The 19,405-nt window shown below is 43.8% G+C and overlaps 2 protein-coding genes across 6 annotated transcripts in view; both read left to right on the forward strand.

The window, feature by feature from the left end:
• Window positions 1-379: 379 nt before the first annotated feature.
• LOC309706242 (protein SSUH2 homolog) lies at window positions 380-17,904 on the forward strand. Of its 3 annotated transcripts, XM_082532585.1 has the most exons (12): window positions 380-512; window positions 10,760-10,855; window positions 10,946-11,030; window positions 11,154-11,283; window positions 13,289-13,349; window positions 13,938-14,062; window positions 14,142-14,204; window positions 14,483-14,562; window positions 15,259-15,351; window positions 15,437-15,542; window positions 15,716-15,823; window positions 15,923-17,904. In XM_082532585.1, the coding sequence occupies exons 1-12, from the start codon at window positions 488-490 to the stop codon at window positions 16,055-16,057; spliced, it is 1,107 nt and encodes a 368-aa protein (XP_082388711.1). In that variant the 5' UTR covers window positions 380-487; the 3' UTR covers window positions 16,058-17,904. The 3 variants fall into 3 exon arrangements, with proteins under 3 accessions (XP_082388711.1, XP_082388712.1, XP_082388713.1); XM_082532586.1 differs by lacking the exon at window positions 15,259-15,351; XM_082532587.1 differs by lacking the exons at window positions 15,437-15,542; window positions 15,716-15,823; window positions 15,923-17,904 and adding an exon at window positions 13,587-13,689 and having other exon boundaries at window positions 15,259-15,430.
• A 1,185-nt stretch (window positions 17,905-19,089) lies between these two features.
• LOC309706825 (semaphorin-3D) overlaps window positions 19,090-19,405 on the forward strand; it is a 104,004-nt gene continuing 103,688 nt past the window's right edge. For 2 of the 3 annotated variants that reach the window (XM_082533729.1, XM_082533728.1), the window contains exon 1: window positions 19,090-19,289. The gene's annotated coding sequence lies outside the window, so the exon portion shown is untranslated. The remainder of the gene's footprint in view (window positions 19,290-19,405) is intronic. The other variant, XM_082533727.1, reaches the window with a different exon arrangement.

Genomic DNA, 19,405 nt, shown 5'->3' on the forward strand with positions numbered 1-19,405 from the left:
TGTTATTCATGCCTTTATATAAAACAGCAGATCACTATTATTAAAAAACTAACTAGTTAAATAAAGATAGATGTGGAAAACATTTTTATAACCAAAAACGATTTTGTGACGTATGCTCTCCATACAATAAAACCCACAAAGTTTAAAAGTGACACTGGAGCCAATAAAACGGAACTAAAACTAAACAGTTCAGACAATAAAAACTAAACTGAAACAATGAAATTTAACTGAAACTAAACCGACTTTAAAGAAAAGTCAAAACAGAATAAAAAACACTGAAATTATGAAAAGAAACACCTCTAATAAATCCGGCTGTAGTTCACACACTGAGCGCACACCTCACAGGAAACGTGACACACTGTATCCCACACAGAAGCTTTTCTCTTTGAAAACTGTAACCGGAAGTTGTGGTATATTGTTACCGTGACCGCGCGCGACTTGTCGTTAGGCGCTTCATTCACGTTTAACGACCGTGAGCAGCGGAGGAATGGACGAGAAAGAAGAAGATGTGGGTGAGCATGTTCAAAGGGAGCAGAGAGCTGCTTTTGTTCCAGCGCTCTGCTCCTCTTCAGCTCTTTGTGGTCTTTAAAGTTGTCAGGAGCGTCTGCAGGCTGAGAGCTCAAAACGCTCATGATTACCCGGACCTCTGCACACTACACACACTCACCAGTCTGCTCATTATCAGGGTTTGAAGATGTACTTGGACAACTCACGATAATCCAAATCTTACAGTATTATCGCGATAAAAGTAGAAAACAAATTACAAAACAAAACAATGCATCGTGTCTGATTCGTGTAAAAGTTTTACTGGGACAGGAAAAAAGTAAACAGGAGCACTGGGAGTGTTGGGGAGGAGAGAGGTGGAAAAGCCAGAGGCTTCCTTTCTGCTGCAGCGTTGGTGTCCGTCTGTAGAGAGGTGCGCCCCTACTGTACTCCAAAATCCCAACCACATGGTGCTCGACATGGATGACACTGTGTGCTGATTGGCTGATAAGTGGGCAGAACAGGGAAGTGAGAGACAGTGGAGTTAACCAGCAACGGGAGAAGAAAGATCTCAGATAAAAAGAACACACAGCAGGATGGCTGACAGCGGCTTTCGTTTGAACAACCAGCTTCACTCCAGCTGACTGATGGTCCATCAGCAGCTCAAGCAGCACATATTTCTGACACTACCTCCATCAATGACGGATGCGGACAGTCCAATGCTGCCCAAGGACAGCCCATAACCTCCCATAAATGACTCGTATCTATTGGCTCGATAGATGATTGAGCTTGAAAGGATGTGCAGCAGGTGAGGGTGATAACAGACTGAGCATGTTGAAGAAAATCAGGAGGGAAGATAGTAAATTTGGAAGTGTTAGTAAAACTCTGAATTAATAAGGAGGAAGTGAGGGCAGCTATGAAGAAAAAGAAGAGTGGAAGGGTGGATGGTCCTTACAACATACCTGCAGAGGTATGGAGATGTAGGAGAGAGGGCAGAAACAGAAAGTTTCTGTTATTCTAATTTAAAGTATTTAAGTGCTTTAAATTAGAATATGTTGTGACACGGTAATAGACTGTTCTGTGGACGGTTCTAAAACTAGATGAACTTCAGCCTCCAGTTGGAGAAGACAACTCCCTTTACAGGTGCTGATAACGCCAAGGGCACAAAACAGCGTGGTATGATCAGTTTGTAACTTCCTCCCTCTTCCTTGGAATACATAAAGCAGTGGGAGCACCACTTCTGTTTCAGAACACTCATCACTGTGAACCTGTGATGTTTTGGTGTCTGGGATTACATCAGGATCTGAGCCCCTTCTTGTTCGCAGTGATGATGGACAGGCTGACAGATGGAGTCAGGCAAATTAAAGAATTAAATAAATAAAAATAAATATGGTCATATTTTAATTTTTAATTACTTCAGGTTGTTGTGTCAGATTACCACATGGACCTTTAGATTAGGTTTTGGATTAGATGTTGATGTTGCTGTGTGTCGCAGCTATAAAATGTTACTGGCGCATGTTGTTGTGCCATCAAACTATTTGCACGAGTATGACACTGTTATCATATGTATAGGGCCCGTGGTCATAACCATACATCCATGATAACACTGTTAAAAAAGACACAAAGTATCAAAAGTGAAAGTTCTAAAATACAAAAATAAATGTAGTAAATGCAGGAAATTAGGAAACTAAACTGCTTTTCATCAAAGGGTTTAAAATTAAAAATCATGTAAGGATGGTCATAAAAACAAAGAAAGATCTGTCATTATTATAACCATCGAAAAAGTGTTGTTTTTCTTGCTCCTACGTGACTACCAACGACTGCAGCAAAGGTCACGGGGACCTGCCTTCTCTCTAATGGCCAGCAGGGGGCGACTCTTTGGTTTGGACATTCCTGTCTGCCATATTGGATGTGATGCCATGAGCTTTGACATTGTCCTCACACATTCTTTACATATGAATTATCACCGTTTTTCATGCTAATGAATCTTTTTTATTACTTTCCTACTGATCTGGATAGAAGTTTACGGTACGTTATGAAGAATGTTATCCCATTTATATAACCTGTACTTCATCAGTTACTGTACTTAGTAACCAGTTGGCCCAACACAGCTGTAGGAGCCATATGAGTTTTTCTTGTTTTTGGATTACAAGGGTTGGTTTAGATCAGGGGTCCACGAGGGCCGGTGTCCCTGCAGGTTTTAGATGTGTCCTTGTTCCACCACAGCTGATTTCAATGGATAAATTACCTTCTTAACATGTCTTGAAGTTCTCCAGAGGCCTGGTAATGAACTAATCACTCATGTGATTCAGGTGTGCTGACCCAGGGTGAGATCTAAAACCTGCAGGGGCACCGGCCCTCGTGGACTGGGATCGGGGACCCCTGGTTTAGATGCACACTCTGTATTGGTGCATGGTTTTGAGGCGTGACTCATGGGTGTGTTTTAGATGATAAATATGGTTGCACACACCTGTTCACCACACCTGATGTTGCTGAGCAGAAAGGTAGGGTCAGCATGAGGGGAAACCTTCTGTTGACTGCAGCTTGATGTATAGCAGGGGTGGGCGTGATGAGGTGTAGACCCCAACTGGTCTCCTTGTTATAACTACTAGTCAAGCCATAGTAAAAGCCTGACGTGAGCCTTCAAAATAAAGGTTTTTCATCTGTGCTGTAGCCCAGCGGTCTCCAACCTTTTTTGCGCCACGGACCGGTTTATGCCCGATAATATTTCCACGGACCGGCCTTTAAGGTGTTGTGGATAAATACAACAAAATAAAACTAGTACCGGTACCGAAAAAAAGAAAATTTATTCATAACACACGTGAAAAGACCCAGGAAAACCGAGTTAACGATAAAAACGATAACAAAATAACGCTGAAAACCGATAAAAACCCTGAAAACTATACATTTCACACCTGAGCCTCAACTCTCGCGGCCCGGTACCAAACGCCTCACGGACCTGTACCGGTCCGAGGCCCGGGGGTTGGGGACCGCTGCTGTAGCCAACATGCTTTGAAAGGCAAACTTTTATTTTGAAGGTGAACCCTCCCTTGCACTGACTGGTCTCTTAGTGGATGCGAGTGATTTTTTATCAGTGTACTTCACAGTGACCGACGTCAACCTCCAGCAACCACTTTCAGTCGGATGGGGAGTACGTGTTTTTTCTTGTTAGATGGTTGCAGATGGTCTCTATTGCTGCTTATTGACCTGCAGTTATCAAGACGTCCTACCTACCCAGGAGTCTGGCAACAAGGCATAGGTTGCACAGCCAGTATAGTAACTGAATGCTTTTGGCATTTAACTGGAGAAAACGTCCAAGTTTTTGAAGCTTGTTTTGCGTCTCTAGTTTGGCTAACATTCTGCTACTTCAATGTGACAACATGTAAAATATGACCAGGCAAAAGGTTTTGGTCACAGCCTTGGTCAGGCATCATTAAACGAGCTGTAATAATGGAGCCTTTCAATCTGTGTGTGGGAGGTGTCGGATGGTGTGAGGAGGCCACGCTGAGCGGCGCCGTGTCACGAGACGCGCAGTGATTACGTCTCGGTGTTTATCTCACTCTGAGTGAGTTCATCTGTCTGCCAAAACCAGTTTCACTTTATCAGATTTACGAACCTAAACAAATTTTAATGAACCAAGCCGAACTGGTGAGCACGCGCAGTGTGGTATTCACATAGCTGAAGATAAACACGAGCTTCAGATCATTTAAATGATCATTAAAACACCAAATAAAGCATGTAGTAACTTTACTTTTGGTTCTGTGTGTGTTTCTGCACCAAAGACAGATTGACTGTTTGTTAAACGTCGCCCTGAGACCAGCTGTGTGTCTTTGACGGACGATGTCACACTGGGAGCGTTTGGAAGTGGAGCGTAAAGCATTTATCGCCTCTGAAGAGTTCATTACCAGAGCTCATTATTTAGGCCTGCAACATTGTAACAGTTTAAACCGTATACGACAGACAGTAGGGAAAATCAGAGGAGCTTAATGAATGATTTATTTAAATGCTGCTAATGAATTCTGTTTTAAGGGTCTAACTGAGGAACCATCGCAGCTCCAGTCAACAGTAAATTTGTCTATTAAATTAAATGATCTGGAGTTAAAGCAGACTTTTAGAAACTGAGCTTCAGAGAAAGAAAAGGAGACGAAGGGGCTTTGGATGCATTGTCCAGCTAAAGCCTCAGTAATAAGTTGGCTTTGTTTTCACATTCCTTCTCCCCCTCTCTGACTCTATTTTTATTTTTCTCTCTCATGCCTCCATCACCCTCCCTCCATCCTCCCTCCCTGAGAGCGTTCTCACACACCGAGACCATCTCAGCCCAGATCTTTTCGTGGCGGGAAACACCTTCTCGCTGATATTTTTATCCCTCAGCCAGAGGTATTGTGTACCGCTCGCCACGAGCTCGCTGCCTCTGTATTTTTATCTGGAAGCAAACCCAGCTCGTGAAAAACACTCAGAGCTGTTGGGTTGCTGACAAAGTGTTTGTGTCGGGCGACATCATGACGCACATGTTAAATGGCTGCACGGTGCCGTGGAAGTGGTTTAATCGCATCTATTGTGTAAAAATATGCTATTTGTGCTTCTCATGGGGGTTATTATTGGTTATTATACTACCAAATACCAGCGTGGACATAAAAACTAACTTTAGCTGTGAACAGTAAATCTGAAAAACAGATGTTTAATTGGCTCCGTGTTTATAGATTTGTCTGTGTTTATGTCTCTGCTGATTTATTGTTGTCCTATAAAAATGTAATTCTCTGTAGATCAACTTTAATTGATGAGATTTTTGAATGTCCTCCGAGTCGTTTAAACTTTAAATACAGACAAATTTTGCACATACTCGTGCATCACTACAATAATAATAATGTATACTTTATTGACCCCCCTGGGAAAATTACTCTCTCTGCATATGACCCATTCACTCAGTGAAGCAGTGGGCAGCCACTAAGGCGCAGCGGGGAGCAGTGTGTAGGGATTCAAACCCCCGACCTCCTGATCATGGGGTGACCGCTCTACCTGCTGAGCTATCCCTGCCCCCATCAATAGAAAACTGAGAATTCACATTCATAGTTTACTGATCTGCATTATTTAATGAACTTTGCATGTGTCATGAAGTTGTGTTATGTACAACATGAGTCCTTAATCAGTCGACTAAAAGGTTTGATAGACTTTAAAACATTTAGACAGGAAAAGGATGAGCTCTGTGATCGTGTGGTTCACCTGTAAGAGTGAAACCATCACTTTGAGCTGAGATGTGCTGCTGTGACGCTTCCACATCTCTGTGCTCTGTCTGTGGCTCCATATCTTGCACACAGCATGTGTGACTGTACAGTCAACAGCTGTGGCCATAATTAAGAATATAAAGTGGGCCAAATTTAGCCCGAGAGCCTTAATTTTGCGGCGTCATTTAGCTGAGCGTGCAGTTCACATATCCTAATGTGCATGAATCTGTTTAATAGTCACAGCTGTCAGGTCAGTAATAAGGGCACAAATGTATTTCTGATGAGAATAAATCAGAGTTTTCTGTGCTGAGTTCAAATGAGACGGTTTATTCAGAGAGACCTGTTTTTGAATCAGAGTTGATTCTACCTGAGGCTTTATGCACTGTTTAGGTTACTGATACTGAGGAACTGTGTAGAGTGAAGACAAACACTGAAGGGAATCACTAGATGTCCCGAGTCGGTGTGTTGACAGAAATTAAAGTGATCCGTTCAAAGCCAGGAAAAGATTAGAAAACCAGGCTGTGTTCAGATGGTGTTCATAGTGAAGCTGCTAGTTTGTCCTAACTTGCTTAAACTGTAGGAGGGAGACTTATTCCCATCAGCCCCTTTGTTTCTGTTAGATAATGCTGATGTGCACAGCTGTGTGTTGAAATGGCACAGCTGCGTCTCAGTCGTTTCAGTCGTTTCATGGGCCGAAGCAGCTAAACTCTGTTATTCAGATGTTTTTGGTACAATTCGATTTCTATAGTGAGAAAAACCACGACTACACATGAGACAGATGCAGGCAGCAGTCTGAACACAAGGTTCAGACAGGAAGAGAGCCAGAGAGTAATAATAACTAATGATTACATACAGAGTGAAAAAAGGAGTGAAGAAGAAACACCCAGTGCATCATGGGAATCCAGCCTACGTCTATTGCAGCATAACTACCCATATGGAAAAGAAATTGTAAAAACTTACATGATTTACTCATGAAAGTGGCCACTTTCTCATTACTTTCATACATTGTTTTAGTAAGTATCCAAAACATACAAGTTTCATTATATAATTTTTCAAGGGATCTTATATCTGTTTTCACTCTTGTATGCTTTTCATACAAGTTTCACACAAGACAGATACAAACTTTATAAGATTTATAAATATATCTTTTCCATATGGGTAAGGGAGGATTCAGGGTCACCTGGTCCAGCCCTAACTATATGCTTTAGCAAAAAGGAAAGTTTGAAGCCTGATCTTGAAAGTAGAGATAGTGTCTGTCTCCTGAATCCAAACTGGAAGCTGGTTCCACAGAAGAGGGGCCTGAAAACTGAAGGCTCTGCCTCCCATTCTACTTTTAAATACTCTAGGAACAACAAGTAGGCCTGCAGAGCGAGAGCCAAGTGCTCTGATAGGGTGATATGGTACTACAAGGCCATTAAGATAAGATGGGGCCTGATTATTCAATTATTCAATTTCACACCTGTGTCCAGTTTCCCCATTATCCCAGTCTGTTAAACGTTTCCAGATTCACTGGATTTAAACTGAAGCCCTCCAACACAAAGCCTTTGCAGGCTCACTGACCTGCTCTGTGAAGCTGCAGCATCACTGCAGAGTCACAGATTTTGTAGCTGTTTCTACATTTTCTTCTGTTTTTGGTAGCACTTCATAATACAGAGCTCAGCTTGTAAGTTCTGTACGTTTCCTCAGGGAAAAGGACCACGAGGAGTTGCTGTGTTATCGACTATTCTAACTTCACAATATGTTTTGGGGAAGGAAGGAATATTCCCAATAATTAGTTTTCCACGTTGTGCTTCCTCGTTGCCTTTGTCCTCCTTCCTGTCAGCTGAAATTTGAGTTTTAATGTATTAGCAGGACCGTTTCGTCACGTTCTCCCACCGATGGCTCTACGAACAGATGAACAGAATAAACTTTCTGGGATCATTTGTGGGTGTGAGCAATACAAAAATCTGAATTATGACATTTATTTTCTATTTCAATTAAAATCTATTTTAAAAGCAGCAGCAGACTGTAATAAATGATGTAAGTGACACTGCTTTAAACAGACAGCTCAGGAGGTGTGCGCCTCCATCCTCGTGTCTTTGAAACAGTTCAGACACTGATTGATCTTTAATCTGATTTGGTGGAGCCGGTCAGTCCAGCCTGTATCATTGAGATGTCTGCTGGAGTTCTGTGGAGGATTTTACCATCACATTTGTTGGGAGCTGGTCTAAGCTCCCACAATTATGAAACCCCATCCTATAAACTTCTGTGAAGGATTTTTAAGCCTTTCTTTATCCTGAACTTTCACAAAGAGAACTTTCTGAATAGTATTTCCTGTCTCACTGGTACCTGAAGCCAATCTCCCCCAACACTGCATCGCTCTAATGTTTTAATTGTTTGTGATAGACTGGCCTCTAACAGGAATGTGACTGCAAAGACAGAAGTGCACCAGTGTGCACACTCGTGCTGTAAAACCGTAGAAGTGCATCCATCTGATGTACTGGCAGTGGAATAATGAGTTGGTGTGTAAATATTTATAGTGATATTTAATAATGCTCGTGTGAGCTGTTTCCTGAGGCTGGACCAGTTTCCTGACAGCCTCTGCTAAAGAATGCATCCTCCTTTCCTGCCACGCGGACAGAAACACTGGCCACTCCCTCGCAGCATGTTGCTTATTTTTACTCGAGCGCTCCACAGTCCAGAGCTTTAATCCAAAAACAGGCTTAGATCATTAACAGGTGATCAGTCAGTGAAGCAAACTCTAAAGGCTTAAATAGAAGTGTACCGAAACAATCCCTGACGATCTACGTACACTTGAGGAACTCACTGACTGCTTGGAAACAGGTGTGACTAGAACAACACAGGTGAGACTAATCAGGTTAGAGCACAATTATCAAGAACCTGAAGACACCAAAGCAGAGAAGTAAACTGGCACCAGAATTTATGTCTGGCATAAAACCTCCCAACTCAAACATCACCACCACGGGACTTTCAGGAGACAGGCAGTAACTCTGGGAGAGCTGGGCGGGGTTGTAGAAGGCCTTCAACCCATCAGCAGGATGAACACTGCAAGAGCTATAAAACGACCTGCAGCAGGCTGCTGGGGTGAATCAGTAACAGCCTTCATGAGGGCCTCATGTCCTCTAGCAGGCCCTGTGCTCGCTGCCCACCACTGTGGAGCCCAATGGCCTTTGCCATAGAATACCAGAATTAGCAGGTCTGCCACTGTGCTTCTCAGAGATGAGAGCAGCTTCACCCAGAGCACAGGTGACAGACGTGAAATGCTTTAGAGAAGCCGTGGAGAATGTTATGCTGCCTGTAACATCGCTCAGCACGAGCGGTTTGGTGGTTAGCATATCCATGGAGGGACGTCTACAGGCCAGGCCTCGTACAGGCCACTGTACGAGGCCACGCTGCTGCACTGGGTCCTGGCTTCCTGCTTGTGACCAACAATGCTGCAGGCAGCTCCTGGTGAATAAACACTTGATACCATCAGTCCCATGCTAGAGAACAGTAGAACACAGTAGAAACAGAACTCTTCTGGCACTTGTGGTGTGCAAGGACACCATCCATCGTCTCATTAAGAGCATGCTCTGACGTTGTGGGGCATGCGACATATCATGTGGTATCAAAATGGCAACAGAGGAGTCGCCCCCTGCTGGCCATTAGAAAAAATGCAGGGGCGGGGGCACCTAGACCCGGTTTGTAGAGTACGCTTGGGGAGTGTGATCGTGTGTACAGCGTCTCTTTATGTCTGTCTCCACGTTGGTTGAGTGTGGAGTAAGTGCATATGAGAGCATGAGGGTGGGAATGGATGTTTGTGTCTGTGTGTGCCTGTATGTCTGTGTCTATATGTCAGGTTGGGTGTCAGGCGCCACCTCTCTGGGGACATCTCAGGCCCTCCAAGGTTTGGAGGCCTATCTCCCCCTACCACCACTTCCCCTGCCAGTGGCAGACCCCCTCAGACATCGGTGCGTTGGTGGTTCTTTGTGTCCGGGGATGGGCGTCCAGGTACACACCGGCTCACTCCTTGGCGGCCGCTTATCGGGGCCTGGAGCCTGGGGCTCGCTCGGGCCACTTCGGAGGTGGGGTGCCCCCGGCCTCTCGGCCTGGGGCTCGGTCACTCAGCCACGGCTGGCTGCCGGCGGAGCTCACGAGTGCGTCACTGCAACTCCCCCTGGCTTCTGCTCCGCGGCTGCTGAGTGAGCCCTCATCTGGGACTCTCCTCAGCTCTTTCTGGGACAGTGGCGCAGCTGCCCCTCTGTTGGTCTTCCTTGGTCTCTTGTGTTCTGGGGGCCTCTGGATGTCTGGAGTTTTGATCTCCTCCATACCTGCTTCATGCCCTGGAGGACGGGGCTGTGGCCCCCCCACACCCTCTAGCAGATTATTACATGAAGGAACCTTTTAAAAAACAAAAAACAAGCGCGTCCATGCTCACAGGTGTACACACGGGTGATCACACCCACAAACTACACCCTTTTTGGCTCCTACCTCAAAGCACACTGTGTTCTGTTGATCTTATGTGCTGCACAATAATGTTTAACATTTAGTATTTACTGTCATATTCCCATATATCATTGTGATGCTGTTTATTCTATTACTCTTGTTCTCTTCTGCTTGTTTTCTTTTTTCTTTCTCAGCAGGTGATCCAGGTGATTGATATATGCATTTTTTTTCTCTGCCCGTTCTGTTGGTTTTTGTCTTTTGCCCTTCTCCCTCGTCCCTCTTCTCAGCTGTTTCTCTTTCCCTCTTTCTTTCTCCCCTTCTTTCCCCCAGTCAAGTCTGTCCCGTATTCAGTAAGTGAAAATAAAATAAACAATAAAAGGTGAATCAAATGGACCATTACGGCAAGGCTGGGATGGTCAGTTTGGTAAAGTAAATCCGTTGGGCATCTTTCTTTGCCTTTAGACAACAATTCTGATGCAAAAGAGCCAAACGGGACAGGCAAAAAAAAAAAAAAAATAAATAAAAATAAAAATGCAGGTTTATGACACTTTTCAGACCTGATTTTTCCATGATTTCTACTCAAACTGTGACTTTACCACAGAAACAATCTTTTCTTCCCATCTTTTCAGGTACATTCGATCCAAACATACCAGAGGAGGGACCATCAGCGCCACCTCCTGGCTGGCTGGATGATATTCATGGATATCAGGGCCTCAAAGGAGGAGGTGAGCCTTCTGTTCTACTCTGAGGTTTCTGTACACCAACACCACCTTCATTGCCTTTGTTTTTGTGTTTCTGTTCATGCGTTTGTCCAGATGACGATAACCCGCTGTACCCACCGCCCCCTGCCTACAATCCCCAACCTGAACAAAACAGAAGCACATCAGTGCCCGACGTCAGGTAACTCCTGCAGGTCATCTTTTTATTAAAGGCTTTGCAGATGATTCTTTGCTTTATCTCAGCCAAAATAGTCGCTCGACAAACAAATGAAGGCCCGGTGGGATGAAAGATATTTTTCTCCAGGGTCCCTTCGGTGTCAGAGGATGTAGCCAGAGATGCTCTGCTCAAATTTGTGGAATCCAAATGGAATTACAGCTCCAAACCTGCCAGGAACCTCACCTTCAAAGATCTGCAGCCCATCACAGTGTACAGGGTAGGTCTCATACCTGTGGCTTTATGTTTCCCAAAACTAACTCACACCAACATGACATCTGCAAGAAAACTGCTAATGATTTTAACTTCACTCATTAAAACAGTTTAACAACAACGATGCCTTTAAGAATGAATCATTGACCATAGAGAAATGAAAATGGTACATCTGATAACAAGGGGGAATAACAAAGTCTGGCTTTGATTTGTGTTGGGATGTGGAGCTTTAGAAATAAGACTCAATTAAATTGAACAACAGAGCAAAAACAGAGTTCAGATGTGACTGATGGCGTGTGTTAACCTCCTGGAATTAGCAGTTTAAGTGCCTCCTCCCACACGTGTTTCAGTAATTAGATATCAGTATAAGGGTGGAGGAGTGTAGAAATCTAATAAGTGTAAATAATACAAGAGCGTCTGCCAGTAATGCAATAAAAATGATCATAAAATAACATAATAAACATTTAATATACTTAAGACATGGTGGTGAAGATGGCTCTCAACTTTTCTGTAAAAGAGCTACTTGACAATTTTAGACCTCAGGTGTAACATCCACCCACCCATCCATGCATCCATCCATGCATCCATCCATCCATCCATCCACCCACCCACCCACCCATCCATCCATCCATCCATCCATCCATCCATGCATGCATCCATGGTTGCTGGGGGCGACTGGAGGTTATCTCAGCTGTCATAGTGGGAGAGTATCCTAATGCAGTGGTCCCCACGGACCGATTTAATGTCAGACATGGACCGGCCTTTAAGGTTTTGCAGATAAATACAACAAAATAAAATGATAGGACCGAGACAAAAACTGTGGCATTTTGTAAATATAACAATAAACATGAGTTCACTGTGTAATTGTGTAACTTTATTAGCAGCGTCCTCCTGAAATGCACCAACAACACTGAGAGTAACGTCTGCCTCTCTGCCCCTTAATGCTCTCTGGTTGCTATGGTAACGTGTAAACATTTCTTTCAAAATAAGACACACAACTACAACACGGGGAAAGACCCAGGGAAACCGAGTTAACGATAAAAACCCTGAAAACCATAACACCTGTTATCTCTCACAGCTCGGTACCGGCCTGTGGCCCGGTGGTTGGGGATGGCTGTCCTAATGCATTTCTGTTTAATCTCCTGAGACCTGAACTCTTTCATGGCACTTTTAATTTCGCTTTGTTCTTTGGGCTGATTGGAACCTGATGAATGTAAAAGCAAAGAATTACGTGATTTATTTTTTTTACCTGATTTTTGTTTCTGAGAAAAATGGGATCCACATATGAGGACATTCGCTTTAAATTTCAATAGAACAGTGACAGTACAACATCCTCGTAAGTGCACATCAGGCCCTTGTAGAGCAAAACTGAATATTTTGGTCTAAACAACCCAAAATGTGATGTCCACATATGTGGACGCCAGGTCCTAGGAAGTTAAAGAGGAGCTATTCTGCTCAGTTCCAGGTTCATGTTTTTATTATTTGCTCAGCTTAGAGCAGCTTTGCATGAACCCTGAGGTCCTCTTCTGTGTGAAACAAGCTGCTTTAGCTCCTCCCTGTTTAAGACAACTCCTGATTGGCTGGCTGCCATAAACAGAAGGTTTAAACAGCAGGTGGTTGGAGCTGTACACCTAAGATAACATGACCATATTAGGATGACATCATACAGAGCCAGGGGTAGAAAAAACTCCTGGCTCTGAGCTTTTGGCTCACAGAGAGTGCCTGCACAGAAACCAGCCTCATTATCAGAAACTTTGATCATTGAACGTCCGCCTCTGAAACAGGAAATAAAGAACAACACCAAAGCTCCATGTTAAATGAGTCGGTGCTGTTCAACTTTAACGGAGTTTGATGTAAGGAAGCAAAGCTTGTCCAGGATCCACGGCAGCTTTAACAGCTCACAGCAAACATGATTTTAAAGCTTTTTAAGTTTCTCTTTAAAACCCAGTTTACTTGGTTTTGAATCCAAAGTGCTGCCAGTGTTTCCAGTCTGCCTCCTTTTCTTTCTGCAGTATCGACTGGAGACCTACACCGAGACCAGAGCCAGCGCCTGGCAGTTTGAGCCCTACAACGGTAAAAACAATTCCTCACATGATGTGTTTCCTGCATGAACAACAGGATTAGATCCACGTCTGTCACGATACAAAGGCAAGAGACCAGCGAAATGCAGAAACCCTGCGACTGCTGGCTGTATAACTAACTGCTGGAGTCCAGTAGGTGGTGGTAATGCAGCAGCTGACTACTCACCTAATCCAAGTTTCTTTATAGTTCCTGTTCTTCCTGTTTAAAGGCAGTTCCTCTTACATGCAGGGATTTTTTTAAGGTGGTGGAGTAATTTCCCGATCCTGATTCCTGTGCTGGAAGCAGACAGAGTTCCTCTAACGGTTCTTAGTTCCTGGGAAAAGTTCTCGAGGTGGGAAAGCAGCAGAAACCTGAAAACTTTCAGTTTGTTATCATTTCATCTTGTTGTTTCACCTCCTGTTGTATCTGTCAGAAGTATTGATTCGGGGGGAAAACACATCAGAAAAGCTCAAACTTGATGATTAAAATCTAAAGTGGAGAAATGTGGTGACACAGGATCAATCGGCTGAGGGTGAGGAGCGGTCGGTCACACGAGGCGGGATAACTCTTCATCAGTTATGTTGTCCTGGTGTGAAACAGGTCAGACGGTGGACGGTCCTCAGTACGGTATGAGCCCCGCGCCGTGGGACATCCCGGTGTCGCTGCCTCAGAGATACACCGACAAGGTGGAGAAGATCCGAGTGCCGCACTCGTCGTTCGTGAAGGTGCGGCTCTGCGCCTCTTAGTCTTTTTTCAGCTTCCTGAGCTGCTGTTTTATCACAGTAACACAAATTTGTGTTCCAGGTGTGTCACAAGTGCAAAGGCTGCGGGAGAACTCGCTGCACCGCCTGCTTCGGCCGAGGCCAGGTCCGGCTTTTAAAGCGTTTCATATTTTATTAAATTAACAGAACAAGTAGAAATGGGAGAACGTTCACGATTCGCTTCCAGCTTTAACTGCGAATTATGACACATGAAAAATATCTGCTGGTTGTTGATTTTTATCGCACTTATTTTCTGTTTGTTCATCTCTGCTTAAGATAAAACAGAAACTCTGAATGTTCAGACACATCCATCATAGTTTAAAATGATCAAACATAGTTTGCAGTGAATATGAATCTTTTTAATCTGTTCTTCTCGTTCTGCAGAAGCGCTGCACGTTCTGCCACGGCCGCGGTCGTATCAGGAACAAGCACTGCACTTCCTGTCATGGCAGAGGTCGAAAGAGGTGAGAGCCCAGTCTGCTGCTTTTCTGCCTCTTTCTCACTAAAATGTGCAGATGATCAGGGACAGCTAACAAAAGCACTTTGTGCTGTGACACACGTCTCTGCTTATCGGAGGCACGATTTCGTGTCAACCTGTAAAAGTCTGAGCTGCTTTCCCTGGACTGAGGGGAGACATGATGATGATGAAGAGCAGGCAGGAAGTGAGTGTTGATACAGAAAGATGTCCAGCAGGAACTGAGGACTCCAGTGGAGGGATAACTGTAACATACATGGGAGGTGTGGCAGTCAGGAGGCCGTTGGAGGCCACGCCTCCCCGAGGGTGTACTGTGCCTTTGACACAAACTGAGAGAGAGAGGGGAAGGGATGGTGAGGGTCATGTTTGTGGCTACGATGCAGCATCCGTGGATGAGCCTGCAGGATACAGGACCAAAGAAAGTCCACCATCTCGAGGCGTCTGAAGGAGAACCTCCTGGTGCTTGATCATGCAACAAGCCTGTTCACAGATTTTTGGCCAAACCCAAACAGTCTGACCTCCCTGTGATTTCATCGTCCTCCCTAAATGAAGTTGACATGATGAATCGGGAGCAGGGAGAGCACACAGATGGAGCTGCACGGAGCCTGCAGGCAGCCGTTGCAGCTCTGCTCTCTTTGTTTTTCACGCTGTCTCTGACTCTGCTGTCGGTCTCTCGCTCCTGAAGGTGTTTGAGCTGCCACAGCCACGGCTACAAGACCTGCTCCGTTTGTCTCGGCAGCCAAAACCTGCTGCATTTCATCCAGCTCACAGTGACGTGGTATCAAAATCACTCAAAATGTTCCCACGGCCCTCCGTATGACATCACTGCTTCAGCCGTTTGTGTTTATTTTTTAAATGTGTAGGAAGAACAACGTCAGTGAGTTCATTCCCGACCGCCAGCCCGACTTTCCTGACAGGAAGTTCGAGAAGGTGTCGGGAGACGCTTTCTTCGTCGATGAGAGTTTGCTGGTAACACATTTATTTTTCTTTCTTTCATTTGTGTGTTGGATCCACACCGGCTGCTTCCTCTGTCCTGCTGTGGGAGAGAGTGCAACCACACACCTGGATGTTTGGTCAGCGTGTGGATGAATATGAACTATATGAATGCATTTATAATAATACAGACTTCCTGCTGCTGCCAGGTGTATCCTATCCAGGGTTTCCCGGATCAGGAGATCTGTGAGGTTTCAACAAAACTGATTAACGAACACCTCGAGCGCTTCACCGCCACCAGCCGCATCCTGCAGCAGGTACAGATACGCGCACGCGGCCCTCTCGGCCGATCTCAGACACCTTCTTTGAGGTTTGTTGCTCTGTGTCGACTCTGAGCGTCCGATCTCCCTCCTCAGCGTCAGAGCATCGAGCTGGTGCCCCTCACTCATGCCTATTACACCTACAGCGGGAAAGACTACAGCTTCTTCGTCTACGGGCGGGAGAACAAAGTGTTTACCTCCAAATATCCCTCTGCATGTTCCATCCTGTAGGCAGCACGGTATCGATATTTAATCCCACGACCCATATAACCATTTTTGTTTTGTATGTTTACTTAAGAATCTCAGTTTTATGATAAATGATCAAAGCTCAGCTTATTTTTGACAGGATTCACCTCCAAATCACAGGGAGCCAAACTTTTAAGATAAGTGGCCCCAAAGCCGTCGCAGGTGTCGGTTCAGTTAAACATGTTGATGGATTTTCACTAGAAAAGTTTCCATATATCCGCAGATAAACTTTGTTATGCATGTTAGTTATTTTAACCATGAATCAGTATGAATTATACCTCTTTCTCTAATCTGCTATAATCCACCCACTGTGTGTGTGTGTGTGTGCCCTACATCTACTTCCTGTTTACCAACCTGGTTATTTCCTGTTGCTGCTGGTGCTTTCTTTGTGGCATTCAGTGCTAAATGCTTTTGTTCAGTACATCATCAGGTCAGATCACAACCTGGAGTTTAGTTGTTTATATGTTCAGTCTTCAGACGTCCTGCAGTCACGCTCAGGGTTTATTCTCTTATTTTCTGCACGAACCTCATTTTACTGCTTTAAACACCTGAAGTTGCTGCTTTTGGTCTCAGATGCAGTCAGACTCGTTGCCACACTGTTACTCTCGTTACTGTTAGTACGAGTGCACTTACAGCGTCAGGTTCGACTCGAGATCTTTCTTGGTAATTCTCATTGAGTGATGTTTTTAAAGAAAAGTGATTAAGTGAGAAAATAACTGGCAGAATAATCAATACTGAAAGTCATTGTTAGAAGGAGCACCGCCCAGAACATCACAGAACACGAATGACCAAAGATTTTTAACCTTTCTGGACGTTTCATTTTGGTGTCTCGCTCTCAGTCTCTCTGTGATTGGTTTTGGTTTCTCTGATGGTTTTTTTGCATATTTTTGTCTCTTTGTGATTTCAGTCTGTTTTTTTGTGTGTGGTCATCTTTTTTTAATGTTTTTGTCATTATCAATACCCTTGTTGAAATATTTAGTCACGTTTATTCAGTTTCTCGTTATTTTCATATTTTTTTCTTTGGATTTTTCCATATTTGTCATCATTTTTTTTGTCTTTGTTGTAATTTTTAGCTTCTACTTTAAGTCTCTTTATTGGTGTTTTGAGTGTTTTCAGTCTTTTAGCTGAGCTCGGTTCAGGTTCAGGGTCTTCCTGCCTCCTTTCTTCAGCCTGTCCAATCATCCATCCAACGGTCCAGGTCTTGTTAGGCGAATAATTACAGGGATGGAATCGCTGTTATATAAATATGAATGATGGACTTCAATAGTAAAGTGTAAAGTTTTGCTTGATGGATAAACATCATTGAATTTAATCTGGTTGAGGATTTTTCTGGAGCTGTAAGGTGATTCGGTGCAGGTTCAGCGGGTCGAGCAGGCGACCCGTGTGTCGTACGGCTGTTGCCTTAAAGTTGTTGTTTTTTTTAAGTCTACATGTAAAAGAAGAGACGAATCTTCTTTGGGGCAGAAAATGAACTCCAGGCCAAATTCCTGGAAGATTAAGTGCAGCAGTTTACTGCCAGCGATGATAAAATGCAGCTTCCTGTCTGAAGCAGTTTGAACCTGCTTGTCAATTTCTAATGATGTCATTAGTAGGGACTGTTCGTACGTTTTCCCCTTACAGCTTCTGTAAAACCCGTCCAGTGTTTGGACATTTTTCCTGAAGTGACACAGAAAACATGTCTCATGCTGTATTTAACATTTGTACATCCCTACAGACTCTCATGTGTACAGCTAAAATAACATTTTGATATCTTTTATTGTTTTAAAAACTATAAATCACCTGCCGATGTTTGCAGTAAAGTTATCACACAAATAAAAATGTTTTTATCGTTACCCTGTGGTGTCTGTGCAGTCCCTGAACTAGAAAACCACCAGCTTGGATCCAAAAACATGTTTTATTGAAATTATTTATAAATGTTTTGGTATTTTATATTTTTAGAGTCAGATTCCTGAAGGTAAAATCACGTGGCTACAAACGGTTAAACATTGATGCATTTTATTGATCCGTTTTAGATTTGAAGCGTCAGGGCGGGAAACCGGCTGCACGAGAGGTATAAAGATCCGACATCTAAACATAAAACTGGAGAAAATGTCGTTTTTATTTCTGTGCTGATAAAATAACACCACAAGAGGGCGCTGCAGCGTGTCAGCCCAGGTGTGTTTACTGACACCGTGTGCTGTGGGAAAAACCACGATCCAAGGTTGACGGGTGAAAAAATGTGACATGCGTGCTGGAAAATATTTTAACTCTGGCAGAGATTTATTTATAATATATTTAAGTGTTTAAACTAGTGTTTATGGCTTTAAGTTTCATTTTTGTGTCATTTTAAGTCTTTAAGTCTGTTGTCCCTCTTTGTTGACGCCAAATCATTTTTAATTCAACCAAACCCTGAGTTTGTTTGTCTCTGTCCGTTTTTTGTTGGGTTTTTGAGTCTTTCTTAATGTTTTTGACTCATTTTGCATTTTTTCCTCTAACTGGCCTCCTTGGGCTCATTGTTCCTGTCTCATAAAGCCTCTTCAGACTGAGCTCGTGGACCGGGGGCCTTGGCCCTGTGTAATCTAGTGTGATAGCCAGAGGGGTGTGATTCATGGTGGCAGATATTAACTGAATTCTGGGAAAGAAATACTTTTTGCTGCATATTGCAAGTTATTAATTTGATTTTAAAGCTCGAACAGTATCTTTTCTAAAAACCGGATTTGCCATTATGTAGTTCTGCACTTTTATTGCTTTTCTTGTTGTTTAGAGTTTTGAAGCCGTTTGCTTTTCTTTCCGGTCAGTTTGCGTCTGTTTGTATTAATATTGCGTCGTATTTATTTTAGAATATTAAAGTGTTTTTGGTTGTTTTGAGAATTTATCTCTGTGTTTTTACTGGCTTGTGTCGTTGCGTTGTTTTCAGTGCATCAGTAATTAAACCCCTTCAGGCACTGCCCGTCAGTGTGGATGGCAGATAAAAACCACAGACTCCAATCACTGTGAAATGTGGACGTCGGACGTTCCGAGTTGCACGTGAAGGCAGCACGTTCAGGGCGGGTGGGTTGAGGGTGCAGGAGTGGCTCAGCCTCCAGCCCGCACGCGCTCAGTGTGTTTATAACGTGTGAAGCCTTCAGGTGACCCGTCCGGTACCCGCTGCATCACCACCGGGATCTGCGGCGGCTCTGCGGAAGCGGAATAAAGTGAGACGGAGACAGATCCACGCACACAGAGAGACTTCTGCTCGGTGAGTTTGTGAAAGTTTCATTCTGCGTGTGGATGCGCTGCTGCTGTCTCAGGAGGAAAGCTTTTTTTAAGTGTGTGTTTTTAATTTTTACTGTTCTTATGATTTATTCCTGATGC

The sequence above is a fragment of the Aulonocara stuartgranti genome (genome assembly GCF_965226115.1).
Source record: "Aulonocara stuartgranti genome assembly, chromosome: 5".
NCBI classification, from domain to species: domain Eukaryota; kingdom Metazoa; phylum Chordata; class Actinopteri; order Cichliformes; family Cichlidae; genus Aulonocara; species Aulonocara stuartgranti.

Excerpts from the sequence above, each read along its gene's own strand:
- LOC309706242 (XM_082532585.1), top strand. The coding sequence starts at position 488 with ATGGACGAGAAAGAAGAAGATGTGG. Across the intron at positions 14,205-14,482 it reads CCTGCTTCGGCCGAGGCCAG|AAGCGCTGCACGTTCTGCCA; the intron begins GTCCGGCTTTTA and ends CTCGTTCTGCAG. Across the intron at positions 15,824-15,922 it reads CCAGCCGCATCCTGCAGCAG|CGTCAGAGCATCGAGCTGGT; the intron begins GTACAGATACGC and ends CTCCCTCCTCAG.